General features: G+C 42.7%; 1 protein-coding gene across 1 annotated transcript in view; it reads left to right on the forward strand.

Moving 5' to 3' along the window:
• Positions 1-15,704, forward strand: part of LOC122559886 (regulating synaptic membrane exocytosis protein 4-like) — a 122,836-nt gene that overhangs the window by 87,687 nt on the left and 19,445 nt on the right. Inside the window, exon 4 of the mRNA XM_043709993.1 lies at positions 14,732-14,844. Coding sequence (XP_043565928.1) covers positions 14,732-14,844 — 113 coding nt within the window. The remainder of the gene's footprint in view (positions 1-14,731; positions 14,845-15,704) is intronic.

Consider the following 15,704-nt stretch of genomic DNA (forward strand, 5'->3'; position numbering starts at 1 on the left):
GAAGGATGTGGAAGCTTTGGAGAGGGTGCAGAGAAGATTTACCAGGATGTTGCCTGGAATGGCGTGGAAGTCGTACGAGGATAGGTTGAGAGTTCTCGGCCTTTTCTCGTTGGAACGGCGAGGGATGAGGGGTGACTTGATAGAGGTTTATAAGATGATCAGGGGAATAGATAGAGTAGACAGTCAGAGACTTTTTCCCCGGGTACAACAGAGTGTTACAAGGGGACATAAATTTAAGGTGAAGGGTGGAAGGTATAGGGGAGATGTCAGGGGTGGGTTCTTTACCCAGAGAGTGGTGGGGGCATGGAATGCGCTGCCCGTGGGAGTGGTAGAGTCGGAATCATTGGCGACCTTTAAGCGGCATTTGGATAGGTACATGGATGGGTACTTAATCTAGGTTAGAAGTTCGGCACAACATCGTGGGCCGAAGGGCCTGTTCTGTGCTGTATTGTTCTATGTTCTATGTTCTATGTTCTATGACCCGGTATAACTGCAGTAAGACATTCTGCTTCTGAACTCAAATCCTCCTGCAATGCAGACTAATATACCATTTGCCGGTACCAGCTTGTGTACTGTGATTTAATGTACACAAGGACATCCAGATCCCTTTGTTGTGGGATCCCAACAGATCACCATTTAAATAACACTCTTCCTTTCTGTTTTAACACTGAGTCTGGGACAGCATGATGGCTCAATGGTTAGGACCGCTGCCTCACAGCGCCAGGGGTTTGATTCCACCCTCGGGTGACTGAGTGGAGTGTGCACATTCTCCCCATGTCTGTGTCGGATTCCTCCAGGTGCTCCGATTTCCTCTCAAAGCTGTGCAAGTTAGGTGGTTTTTGAATGGCTAAATTGTCATTCCAAACCACCCTGTGCACCAGCCTGTCCTGCAGGAACCTCCAAATCCCCACACACAGTACGGCGAGGATTTCACCCCCTAAATCCTGTCGACTGTGCTTATGCTTCTTCAGGCATAAGCCCTGAAGAAGGGCTTATGCCCGAAACGTCGATTCTCCTGTTCCTTGGATGCTGCCTGACCTGCTGCGCTTTTCCAGCAACACATTTTCAGCTCTGATCTCCAGCATCTGCAGCCCTCACTTTCTCTCAATGGCGAAATTGTCCATTGCGTCCCTGGGATTTTGTGGTTAGCCGTGGGAAATTCAGGTTTATGGGTTGAGTCTGAGTGAGATGCTGTTCAGAGGGTTGGTAAGGACTCAATAGGCAGAATGGCCTGCTTCCACACCATAGGGATTCTATGATAACTTCATATTTACCCACAGTGTACTGCATCTGCCAGGTGTTTGCCCACTCACTCAAATCATCTAAATTTCCTTGAAATCTCCTTGCATCATCCTCACAATCCAACCCAGTTTTTATCATCAAAGGGTATTAACACTCCTTGATTTCTCCTGTATTCTGTCCTGTCTTCACTAGAAGATAAAGTTTCTCTCTATCACCAGCAACAGCTCCTTCAATCATCTTAAACAACTCAATTGAATCAGACCTTAATTTGCCCGTAGTGTTAGGTAAGGGGTAAATGTAGGGGTATTGGTGGGTTCGCTTCGGCGGGTCGGTGTGGACTTGTTGGGCCGAAGGGCCTGTTTCCACACTGTAATGTAATCTAATCTAATCTAATTGAATCAGACCTTAATCTTCTACATTCAGAAGAACACAGAAGCCTGATAAATGCAACTGTCTTTGTAATTTATCATATTATACTCCGTTATTCTGTTGAATCTGTGTTGTGTGCTTTCCAAGGATAATATATCTCTCAGAGCTATGCAGAAATAAATGTGGAACTACAGCTGGAGCATAAATGTTATTCGTGGATCTTCACGGACGAACCTCATGACAATAATAAAATGAAAAAATTACAGCTGCTGGAAAGCTGAAGTTAAAACAGAAAGTGCTGGAGGAACTCAGCAAGTCTGACAGCATCTGTCGGGAGAGGGACAGAAGGATGCATCTGTTGGTTCGTCAGTTTTATCAAGGGATTCTCACCACTGCGCTCAGTGAGGGATCTTACCCTATCTTACCAAACTAAATATCCTACTCTCACAGCTGGAGTGATCCTCTCACCTGATCCCAGAACAACTGGGGCCTGCTGGGATTTCCCAGAATTCACCGGCATCCCAGGCACTGCTGCCATCTTTAAAAGCTCAAAATGCACTTAGACAAGCCCCGTCAGTCAGAAACTGCCCTGCACAGTCCTTGTCATCTGCCCCAGACACAGTCGACAGGATGTGGGGGGTGAAATCCTCGCCATGCTGTGTGTGGGGATTTGGAGGTTCCTGCAGGACAGGCTAGTGCACAGGAAGGACCCTACCACCCACAACTCACTCCCCCAACCCAACCACCTCACCTCCTATTAACAGGGCAGTAACAAACAAAGCTGCATCAGAACATTATTTCAATGTGCCAAAACACACTGCAGCACAGAGGAACCACACAGAGCAGAGGAAAATCACCTATACCGAGTATTCAGAAAGAATGGGTACCCAATGAACACAGTCTGCCGATTTCTCAGCAACAAACCCAAACAAGCAGACAAAACACATCCAGAAACCCTAGCCACTCTCCCCTACATCAAAGACATCTCGGAAATGACTGCCAGACTACTCAGACCCCAGAAAACTAGCCACCAGGATACATTAACATCAACTAGCCACAAAAAGACATGATTCTCTCTCACAAGTATCCTCACACACAGATGAGGAAGGATACCACTTTGACTGGGACAACACATCCATCCTAGGACAAGCCAAACAAAGACTTGCATGAGAATTCTTAGAAGCATGGCATTCCAACTGGAACTCTATCAACAAACACATCGAGTTAGACCCCATCTATCACCCCCTGAGAAAAGGAAATAACATCAGCGCAGGAAATGACAACACCAACCCAAAGAAACCCAAACATATAAGTAGAAAGCAGGAATTTTCAGCATTGCTTCACATGAGGTCCACTGAAGGTGTTACCTAGTAAGGTAACGAAATGTCTGGAAATGAACCTTTCAGCTCAGCGAGCAAACCTACATCCAAAACCTCAACCTTAGCTACAAATCTGCTCAAAACTCGCTAGGGCAGGACAAGATACCAGACCCTGTCCAGCCTGGTCTGGGATTACCACCTGGGTCAGTGCAGTCTCAGTGTCTGGAGGAATGCCCAGTGCTGCAGGAAAATGTCAATGCCCTTCTCCACTACGCTAGGACAAGTGCCGCCATCTTCTATCTGATATTTCACCTTCACTCTATCTCTGCTACTGTACCCACCTCCCACCAAGGCTCATGCTCCACCGATCTCACTACTGCCTGCAACATCTTCCCCCTCTCATTGTCACCAACCTCAAACCTGGACAGTAAAACTACCTAACTATTCAAGAAAGACATACATCATTTAAAAAAGAAAGTTTAAAGACATTAACATGCGTGGGAAGAAAGCAGGAATATGACATTGAGATCACATTGTATGGTGGTGTAGCTTGAAGGGCTGAATGACCTACACCTGCTTCAGATTATAGATTCCTATGTACTGAAGGGGCAACTAGAAAAGTCTTTTGATTACAGGATTTGGGAAGTCATATTGAGATTGTACAGGACATTGGTGAGACCTCTTCTGGAATACAGTGTGCAGTTCTGGTTGCCTAGTTATAGGAGGGATATTATTAAGGCAGAGAGGGTTCAGTAAAGATTTAACACAATGTTGCCAGGTATGGAAGGTTTGAGTTATAAATAAAGGCTGGATAGGCTAGGACTTTTTTCATGGAATATGGAGATTGAGAGTTGACCTTAGAGGTTTATAAAAGTAGCAGAAGGCATAGGGGACTGTCAAAGAATACAGGGGAAAATAGGTAGACTGGAGAGTTGGGTGGAGAAGTGGCAGATGGAGTTCAATCCAGGCAAATGTGAGGTGATGTATTTAGGGATGCATTCTCGAGTGAATTATACTGTAAACAGAAGAACCTTGGGAAAGTTGATGGGCAGAGAGATCTGGGAGTTCAGGTCCATTGTACCCTGAAGGTTGCTGCACAGGTGGATAGAGTGGTCAAGAAGGCATATGGTTTGCTTGCCTTCATCGGACGGAGTATTGAATGTAAGAGCTGGCAAGTCATATTAAAATTGTACAAGGCATTGGTCCAGCTGCATTTAGAATACCATGTAAAGTTCTGGTCGCCACATTACCAAAAGGATGTGGACGCTTTGGAGAGGGTGCAGAGAAGGTTTACAAGGATGTTGCCTGGTATGGAAGGTGCCAGTTATGAAGAGAGGTTGAGTAGGTTAGGATTGTTTTCATGAGAAAAAAGGAGATTGAGGGGGACCTGATTGAGGTCTACAAAATCATGAAGAGTGTAGACAGGGTAGATACAGATAAGCGTTTACCCCAGGGTGAAGGATTCAATAATGAGAGGTCACGCTTTCAAGGTGAGAGGTGAAAAATTTAAGGGGGATACATGCGACAAGTACTTTACACAGAGGGTGGTGGGTGCCTGGAATGCATTGCCAGCAGATATGGTAGAGGCAGGCCCGGTAGATTCATTTAAGATGCGTCTGGACAGATGCATGAGTAGGTGGGGAGCAGAGGGATACAGATGCTTAGGAATTGGGCGACAGGTTTTGAGAGTGGATTTGGATCGGCTCTGGTTTGGAGGACCGAAGGGCCTGTTCCTAGGCTGTAAATTTTCTTTGTTCTTTGTAGAAGAAAGGAGTATAGGCAGGATTAATCATAGGTGCCTTTTTCCTAGAATGACTAGGGAGCATATTTTTAAGGTGAAGGGAGGGAGATTCAAAAAAGACATGAAGGGCCACAGAGAGGATGGTTTGTGTGTGGAATGAACTCAGTGAGGAAGTGGTGGATGTGGGCACAGTTGAAACATTTAAAATACACTTAACGTTCATGAATAGGAAAGGTTTGGAGGGATATGGGCCAGGAGCAGGCGGGTGGGACTAGTTCAGTTTGGGATTATGGTCAACATGGACTGGTTGGGGCAAAAGATCTATTTCCGTGCTGTATGATTCTGTGAGGAAGAATGCATTTGAGTGATTGGTGGATGGGTTTTGATGCAGGCCAGTGTGAAGCATTGACCAGATGGGTCAAACAGTCTGTTTCTGCATTGCACAATTTGTGTCATTTTCTGCAACTCCTGATTTCAATATCAAATCCCGCTTTCTGCCTAATGATTCACTTGGAAATATTATCCGCGAGAGGCAGATGGCTCTGTGCTGTCGAGAAGTGAGGAGGAAATGAAAACCCAGCAGATGCTGGGAATTTGAATTAGATACAAAGTACTGGAGGTCTGCATTAGGGCAGGCCACCATGGAGCAAAGATAAAACTCAGGTTGGTGACTTTTTCAGTGGAACTGGGACAAGTTGGAGTAGTGATAGGTTTGAAGCAAGTATCGATAGGGAAAGGAGGAAGAGGAGGAGGAGAGAAAGGAAGGTCTGTGATTGAGGGAAGGCGATCAAAAGGCCAAAAGGAACGACAGTATGAGATAAAGTTATTTCAAATCAGTAACAACAGCAGCTCCATCAGGAATAAAACACCTGTTGTACCCAACAGGTTTGTGTGCCAATACAATCTGCCACAAAAATAAAAATCAAACACTTTTCTTTTGTGATGAACAATTATTAACTTGTTGACAGCTTCCTCCAGTCATTAAAAAGAAACAGGAGGCTAATCCATCCCCAGTCAGTTAAAAGTAGAGTCACCATAGTCCCAGAGGGTCATGGGACTGCTGACTATTTCAGAGAGACAACTGGTGGTGGTTTAACCTGAGAGTCACCGTCCTCAGGTGAGGGGAGAGGTTGAGAAGGAGAGTCCTTCATGGTCACCTCAGGCGGTGTGGGAATTGAACCCGTAATGTTAGTGCCATTCTGCATCACAAATCATCCATAGAGTCATACAGCACAGAATTAGACTCTTTGGTCCACCCGCCAATCATGTTCCCAAACTGAACCAGTCCCACCTGCCTGTGCTTGGCCCATGTCCCTCCAAACCTTTCTTATTCATGGACTTATCCAAGGGTCTGTTTAAATGTTGTAACTGTACTCACATCCACTGCTTCCTCTGGCAGCTCATTCCACACGTGAACCACTGTGTGTAAAAAGGTTGCTCCTCATGTCTGTTTTTTAAATCTTTCCCCTTTAACCTTAAAAACATGTCCCCTAGTCTTGAAATACCCCACCCTAGGGAAAATACCTCTATCATTCATCTTATCTATATCCCTCATGATTTTATAAACCTCTATAAGGTCTCAACCTCCTATGCTCCAGTGAAAAAAGTCCCAGCCTTATAACCCAAATCCTCTATTCCTGGCAACATCTTGATAAATCTTTTCTGAAGCCTCTCCAGTTTCATAATATCCGTCCTATAACAGGGTGACCAGAACTTGATATAGTACTCCATAAGACCATTTGGTCAAAACACAGATTAAAAGGGAGTGAAGGGTCTTTGTGGTTAAAGTGGGAAACCAAAGAGAAGGTTATGGGAAGTGAAATGTCATCTAATACCATCATAAGTAGATCCAGATCCAGCTGTAATGATTCCACAGCTGAAAGTGTTAAATTATGAGGCCAGGTTCATCGAGGAAATTTGTATTTTCTTCTTCTTCATGTATAGAGGACTAAACATGAACCATTCAAGGAGTTCAAAGGGATTGAAGGTCAGTTGGAGAAAAATAGTTTCCTGTAGTGAGGGAATGGGGCTAATCCAGAGGAAAGGCAGGGCAAGGAGAAGAACTTTTAAAATCAGAGCCAGGCCATTCAGGGGTGATGTCAGGAACACCAGGAAAGTTCAAATCCTCTTCTTCAAAAACAGCTGCTAAGATGGTGTCAATGGAGAATTCTGAAATAAATCCAGTACGGAGAGCAGATTTCTGTCTCTAATGGACATTAGTGAGCCAAATGGGTGTTGCTGACTGTTGCATATTTGTGGATTCTAGTTGCAAAGAAAATTGAAAGAGTGACATTTATATAGCACCTTTGTGTCCTGAGGACCTCTCAAAGTCTTTCACAAGCAATTAATTGCTTTCGGAAGTGTAGCCACTGTTGTAAAGTCATAAACAAAGCTTGAACATGAACACACACACACACAGAGTTGCTGACTGGACCTCTCTAACTTCAAATAATGTTGAGCTTGCTAATATTGATATTGTTTGTGCATTTCCTGTGCAGCTGTAACCTTGTATACCTTGCTCTGTCTAAAAATCCCTATGATCTTTATGCTCTTGTTTGCTATGATCTGCCTGTGCTCCTTGTAAAACAAAACTTATCACTGTACTTAGGTATACATGTCCACAACAAATCAAGTCAACATGGTAGCCACATTTATATACAATACATTGTCACAAACAGATATATGATCATGACAAAATGGCTGGTACCATGTACCAAAAAGCAAGAGGAAAATGGAAGTGATTTTAAAAAAATCAAGAAATGTATTCTGAGCTCAAGTCCTGTTATCAAGTTTGTCAAAAAGAGGTTTTACCTTGGCGAAAATGATTGATAAGCGGAGTTGTAAATTTCCATCTGAAATTACACTGCAAAAGTCTCAGCCTTGGGAGAAGATTCCACCAGCAAGACTACATCACAGCACTCAACAGCCATGTAAATACTGGATCAAAAGGTGTTGACTGTACACCTGTGACAGCCATCATGCAATTTGAAGAAGGCATTAATTTATTTCAAATATAAATGCCATTCTCTTCCATAAGAACATAATTTGTTGCAACTCCTTCCATGTATCCTTAATGCTCAAAACCTTTTTAACCAAGTGAAAGATTATAGGGGAAGCAGTGGGCTTTTAATTGGGAAAATCAGCTAATGTTCTGGGGACAATGGGTTCAAATCCTGCCACAACAGATGGTGGAGTTTGAATTCAATTAAAGAATAAGATCTCTGGAATTAAAAATCTACTGATGACTTTGAAACCATTATCAATTGTCTTAAAGGGCCATCTGGCTCACTAATGTCCTTAAGGTGAGGAAATCCACCATTCTTGCCTACATGTGACCCACAACTGAACTCAAGCAGCGATGTAACCCAGCCATTGATGCCTACATCCTGTGGATGAATTCAAGAAGGTTAGTCCAGGGAGGAGCCCCTCAACATTTAGTGGAGTTATAGGTTCCCCCATGCCCAGCTGAGGGTGTACATGTGGTCAGAGTCTCAGTTTAATATCTCAGTAGGAATCTTGGTGTTCAAGCAGCTGTCCCACAGAATGCGGTCTGTAACATAATAATGGCACTGCGTTTCTGGTCAATCCTAAATTGAGATTGCAGCCATGAGCTTCACTGATTGTGATAAACTGTGGAATTTGCTGAAGGATCTCTGCAACATAAATAATCCCAGTGGATTTTTACAGATTAAAGTAATCAATCTGATTTATATAAGAGAGCATGATTTATATAGAGAACTGGTTGGCACACAGGAATCAGAGAGTTGGAGTAAACAGGTCCTTTTCAGAGTGGCAGGCAGGGACGAGTGGGGTATCATGGGGTTCTGTGCTGGGACCCCAGCTGTTCACAATATACGGAATGGTGGATCTGGCTCAAATGGCTGAATGGCCTACTCCTGCTTCTATTTTCTATGTTTCTGAAATACAATGGCTGCTGTAATCCTGAAATAAAAAATAAGAAAACGTTAAAAATAAATACTCAGCAGGTCTGGCAGCATCTTGGGAGATAACAAAAAAGATCATTTCAGCTCGATGATGATGAATGGTCAAAGACCTTAAACATTAACTCTGTTTCTGTCTTCACAGATGCTGCCAGACTTGCCCAATGTATTTGGAATGTTTTCATTTATATGCACTTAGTTAATTACACTGAAAATGTTATATTCTGTGAAAGAGCATGTTTAAACATAAACCATGGAAAAAAAACAATCCTTATTCTCTCTCACCAGTTGAGGATAAGAATTGGAAATATCTTGTATCTGTATCAAAACCACCTTCATGGAATGAAATGTACACAGACCAGTTTCTTATTGGCACTGAGTCCCATGAACAATATCTCAAAGGACACGACCTTTATATTCCATGGCATTGTGTGGAATCTCAATGAATAATCACACTTTTACTTGCTCCTATTGAGAAGACTCCCAATGGACAAAACCTTTCCCTTTCAGTCCTACATTGTACACTGCCAATGGGCACTTTCATTAATTCATTGCACAGAATTCCAGTGGGTCAACATCTTTCCAATTAGTCTTATTGATTAGAATTTCAAAGCCAATCTGTTAACTCCTGGTATACACATAAGCTCTGGGACTATTCCTTTACAATCTGTCCCTTTGTGTGTAACTCCAGTGAACCAAAGATAGATAAGAACCTCTCTCTCAATGGCACACTGAGCTGGGACACTGGAGAACACTGGTTGCCTTGTATTTTCTGAGCAGTGTCATTGGCTGGTTTCAATCCTTTTTTGTTCCTACTCTCCTTGCAAGAAGTGTATATAATGAGGAATTGCTGATGAGTATTGGCCCCTGCACAGGACAGCACGGTAAGAGGAGAAGCTTCCATATATGGCACAAAAGAAGATGCCAATGTGGCTTCATAAAGAAATATAAGTATTAACTCTTCATGATGTCCAACACATTGAACCTGGGCACCCAGCAACCTTGAACATCTGCTTCACACGCGTATGATGAAGTATTTCACGGATAGAGTGAAGTGAATGAGGGAGAATGGAATGACAGGGTCAGATGAAGAGGGATGGGTGGAGATTTATGTGTATCCTTAACACCAGCACAGAGTGGGTGGATCTGGGGGCCTTTTGCTTTGCTGTAAATTCCTGTACCACCAATGTGAATCAGGCAGAAATGACAGAAAACAGAATATTAAGTGTTGTCGTAATATTACAGCTTCAATTGCATTTTTCCACTTGGGGCTGGGTGTTCCCCGATGAGCGCACAGACTGGATTACAGAACCTCAGACCCTTTAACCTCTTGTGTCATCAGCTTGGGTGAGGGCTCTGAAAAATCTCCACTTCCACCTCTTCCCATGCCACTCTGTCACTGACACCATTCTCAGCTATTAGCACCACTGAAGGAGGCCATTCGGCCCATTGTGTATATAATGGCTCTCTCTGAATGGTTTGATTGAACCTGCCTCCACTGTACTCATTGGGTTTCTACTCCCAACCACTCGCTGCAGTACAAAGGACTTTCCTCATGTCACATCTGTCAGTTCTTGTCAATCGCTTTATAAATCAGTTACACCGGTTTCAAGCCCTCTGCCAATTTCGCTCTGTCTTACCGCATCCAGACACCTCACAATTTTGAATACCTTGATCAAACGTCCTGTTGGCTTTCTTTGCTCCAATCCCAGCTTCTTCAATCCATTCATCCCTGGAAACAGTTTTGAAATTCTCTCCTGATCCTCAAGTCTAGGTACACTGCAACAGTTTGAAAAATGTTATGGCCCTGATACTGAGTTCTGAGAATCTCATCATTATAAGGAGATATTCTCCAATGTTCAACACCACTTGTGACTGATCTTGTATGTATAGTTTATATATAGTCCTCAAGTTTTTTAAAAAAAATTTACTCAGTTTCCTGTCACTCAGTACCTCACTCATACCGATACTGTCACAGTCCCTTTGATACAATCATTCCTGATATTTTGAGTGAACATACGCAGGTATTTTACCTCTAGAGCAGGTGGGAACCAGAATCCACTAGCCAAGAGATAAGAGACACTGCCACTGTGCCACAGGAGGTTCAAACTAATGTTTTAGTCTTCAAATTTGCAGACAAACCTAACATGTCAACTTTTTTACCCTCAACACCTCTCTCTGTTAACTCCCTCCTTGAAAAATTCAGTGAAATTAATTCAATGTTATTTGACCCCAACAAATCTTTTATCCAGTTAAGAAAATTTGCAGAAATAACCACTGATGTTAACCCTTTATATATTTATAAAAACATATAATTTGCCTTCATTTGCTAACTCACAACACAGGAGCTGAGTCAGAACTGCATCTCATCCCCAGTGATTTTGCCAAACAGTGGGCTATTGGTGAACAGTCAATAAATTCTTCTTTAATGCTGTTAATTGAGTACATTTGTTTTGTTAAGTATTTGAGCCAGATTTATCAAACCTATGTGCTGAGACTTTGCAACCATCCACTTAAGCAAGATTTTGTACTGAAGCTAATTAACCAGATAGATTTCAATGAAATGACCATTTGAATTTTTTTTGCTGATCAGGCTTCATTTGATTATTTTGTTAAAGTTAAGTCCAATTGCTCAGAGACCACGCGCAGAGGACGCATTCTGATGGCCAAGCATTTGTTCGAATTGCCCGAAAGAACAAACCCATTCTCCTTCCTGTTAGGAGAATATCATAAGCAGCCACTTAAGTCCTGGCCTCATTCTAGTCTGCATCCAATATGGGACACGAGGACAGCTGAATTTCCAAGGTAGAGTAAGAGTGACAGCCCTTGACATCAAGTCTGCAATTCACCGAGTGTGGCATCACAGAGCCTGAGCAAAATCTGAATCAATGGGAATCAGGGGCAGACTCTGGAGTTACACCTGGCAAGATAACAGATGGTTGTGATTGTTGGTGATCAGTCATCTCAGCTCCAGGACATCTCTGCAGGAGTTCCTCAGGGTAACGTCCTCCGTCATTTTTTAACTGCTTCACCAATGACCTCCCTTTTCATCATAAGGTCAGCGGTGGAGATGTCCCCCAATGTTCAACACCATTCGTGACTGATCTTGAAGCAGTCCATGTTTCAGATGCAACAAGATCTGGATAACATTCTGGTTTCAGATAAGTCATAAGTAACACTCACGCCACACTAGTGTTAGGCAAGAACAATCTCCAACAGGAGAGAATCTAACCATCTATCCTTGCCATTCAAAAAGCATTACCATCACTGTGAATCCCCCAAAAATCAACATCCTAGTGTTTACCATTGAGCTTTAAATACTCTGACTACAAGAGCCGGTCAGAGGTTGGGAATCCTGCAGTGAGAAACCCATTTCCTGATTCCTAAAACCTGTTCACTGTCAAAAAATGTTGGCCAGGAATGTGATGGAATATTCTCCGGTTCCCTGCTAGTTGGGAGCTCAGCATCCAGGCTAAAGCAGCCTGAATGGTGCATGATCTGCTCCAATTCCTAACCCCCATCCTGTCCAGACAGTTACAGGTTCAGCAGGAGGAGGCACTGTAGAGCAACAAGGAGTTAGAAATTCCAGCAACTTTTTAAATGAGCATTTCATAACTAACTTTGGGAAATTGATCTCAATTGGAACACCCTTGGTTTGTTACCCTCACTCAGCATAGGCTATATGCATAAAGTACTCAAAACAAAACCTTAGCTAATGTTGTAGACTGTAAAATTCAGTCAAATTGATAAATGACTCATAACTGTGGCTCAATTTGGAACTGGTTATATAATTCTGCTGAGTAAGAATTTCAAAACCAGATTGAGTAAAATTAATGCAACCTGCTCCTAATAATTAGTTTCCTGCTTTACTCTGGGTCAGACTTGATGACAACAACTTGCCTTTATATAGCATGTTTACTGTAGAAAAAAAATCGCAAGGTGCTTTACAGTAGGCTATGAAAAAAGATGAAGTTGAGGAACATAGAGTTATTAAGACAGGAAACCAAACACCTGGACAAAGAAGTATCTCAAACGTGAAACAGATTTGGAGAGATTTAGACTTTCAGTGCAATTACAGATGTCTCTCATACCAAGACCTGGGATCAAGATGGGGATGTGTTTCATTGTGGTGACTGTACACTGATGACACAGCACTAGCCCATTCAGCCCCTTGAATCCCACCCAGATCCCTGCATTTTCAATGGCAATCCACCTCAGCCTGCATGTCCATGGACACTATGGGTAATTTAGCATGGCCATACCTTTGGACTGTGGGAGGTGCCCAGAGCACCTGCAGGGTGTGCAAGCACACACACACCCCAACCCATGGATGGAATTGAACCCAAGTCCCTGGTGCTGTGAGGTAGCAGTGCTAACCACTGAGCCACTGTGTTACCCCCATGTTGGCAAGTCATTGATGGACAAGTAGTTTAATAAAACATTACCCTATCAGCCAGTGCTAAAATGGGATAATAATACTACAACAAACCAACTAAATACTTAACAGTTACAGAACAATATTTTGAATAAGTAGAAAATAATAAAATTGTTCAGTTATGAAGATAAGAAGATAAATAATTACAAAATGCATGTCTCCTTAATGCATAGAATAAAAATGTAAGGTTGACAGCATCCTTCATTTAATATTAAAATCCATGTTGTCAGAGATTCAGTTAATTAAATTCTCAATCAGTTATAATTATTTGAATCTTATAAAGTTGGGAATTAACCTTTCTCATAGTCTATTCATTCTCTGCGTGATTTGTACTATGGGGCTTTCCTCCTCAATTCCATCACATCACTTACTTTCCTCTGGTCGAGGCAAGAGATAGTGGAAATGGGAGGCAGGATTCAGGAGTGTTCCAGCAAAGTCTAGATAGCAGTTCTTCGTTTTTCAGCAAGGGATTACATTGTTTGACTACGTCAGAGTAGATTTGGTACATAACTTGAAACTGAGAAGAACTGTAGTTGCTGAAAATCAGATACACAAACAGAAATTGCTGGAAAAGCTCAGCAGGTCTGGCAGCATCTGTGCAGAGAAATCAGAGTTAACATTTCAAACCCAGTGACCCTTCCTCAGAACTAGATTTGGCAAATGTTACCCAAGATCAATTTCTATGCTGACTTCTGAATGTTTTTGAGCTTGTTCACATGTTGATTGGTAAATCAAGCATTCCGAATCAGTGTCATTTATATGACAATGGGTAGTACATATCTATCAAACACTGTAAATAGGTCAATTTGAGATAGTTGTGGTATTTGAGATGATTTGCAATGTGACCATAAAGCCATCAATCAGCTTTGACAATGTGATGCTACAAGGTGTGGATATCTTTATATATCTGGGTACTGCAATCGCAAGCAATCTGTCATTTGATACTGAAATCAACACGCATTGCAAATGTTACAGCTGCTATATTCCAAGCTGAGTAACAGAGTGTTCAAGAACAACACCTGACTAAGAGCACCAAAACTGCCAAGGTTACATCCCTCTATGATCATCCTCAGCACATCCCTCTACAGTGGTGAGATAGACAAAGGAAGTGGGCAATGTATCAGGATGGTAGACAGGTTAGAATTTGGTGTTTTGTGACAAGAAGCTTATTTCTGGAGACCTTATTCACAATAAACATTCCCAAGTTAGAACAAATCATCTAGGAATGTGTGCACCTGAAATTCATAAAGGTCTTGACTTTGCTTAGAGAGAGTCATGATCAGAACAATTAGGGAAGATTATGTTGCGAATCATTATGTCCATTGCTTAATAATGTAGTTCATGTCTGGAACCAAAAGAGAAAATGCTGGAAAATCTCAGCAGGTCTGGCAGCATCTGTAAGGAGAGAAAAGAGCTGACGTTTCGAGTCTAACTGACCCTTTGTCAAAGCTTTGACAAAGAATCAGTTAGACTCGAAACATCAGCTTTTTTCTCTCCTTACAGATGCTGCCAGACCTGCTGAGATTTTCCAGCATTTTCTCTTTTGGTTTTAGATTCCAGCATCCACAGTAATTTGCTTTTATCCTTAGTTCATTTCTGGACTTGATTGAACACAACATAAGGATTATGTTGCAACCAAACGCAAGTTGCTGTACAAATAATTGGCGTGTTCTTTTTTCTTCAGCTTGAACTATAGTGGAGTCTGCCTGGCCTCTGATGGGCTCTTCAGGGATTTCCTGGATGGAATGGGTCCTGCACAGTTTGTGGGGCGTCAGACACTGGCCACACCATCGATGGGTAAGAAACTCTTGACTCCTCATTGATTAAAGCTTCAACATTGACCTAATATGATTTTGTGAACCGTGTAAGAGAGCCCTTAAGAGTATGCCCATCCTGGTCATATGAACAGAGGCACGCAACCTGCTGGATCTTTTAACTTCCAGCTTTCCAAAGTCCTGGATGGAATTTAACCCAGGTTCCCCAAGATCCTATCCACAACTCCCCCACCCCACCCCACCCCCAGGAGCATGTTTTGAATCTGATTATTAGGCCCCATGACCCCATCCCACCACGGGACACACAATGTTAAGAAAGGGGGAAAATGGGATTTGGTCCATGTGATTGTGTTCCCCTGATTTCAGCTTCTCTAACATCTTCAACCATACATAACAGAGGATTAACATCGTGTGCAACATGATTGAGACTGTGAAAGAGAGAGCGAGTCACAACTGGGAAAAAATTAGTAATAATTAAAGACGTAGAGAGTGAGACAGCAAAACTGAGAAAGAGACAGATTATTAAACATTGGGAAGAAAGAGTGGGAGGGAAGAGATAATGGTGAGTTTTTAAAATGTCATTTGTTTGCCATGCCACAGAATAGAGTATAGCAGGCTGTATAATGGGGGATAGCAGGCTGTGTGATAGGGGATTGCAGTCTGTATGAGACGGGATAACAGGCTGCATGAGAGGGGATTGCAGGCTGCATGAGAGGGGATTGCAGGCTGCATGATGAGTGATAGTAGGCTGCATGATGAGTGATAGCAGGCTGCACGAGAGGGGATAGCAGGCTTCACGAGAGGGGATAGCAGGCTTCACGAGAGGGGATAGCAGGCTGCACGAGAGGGGATAGCAGGCTGCACGAGAGGGGATAGCAGGCT

This window comes from Chiloscyllium plagiosum, chromosome 20 (assembly GCF_004010195.1).
Source record: "Chiloscyllium plagiosum isolate BGI_BamShark_2017 chromosome 20, ASM401019v2, whole genome shotgun sequence".
NCBI lineage: Eukaryota > Metazoa > Chordata > Chondrichthyes > Orectolobiformes > Hemiscylliidae > Chiloscyllium > Chiloscyllium plagiosum.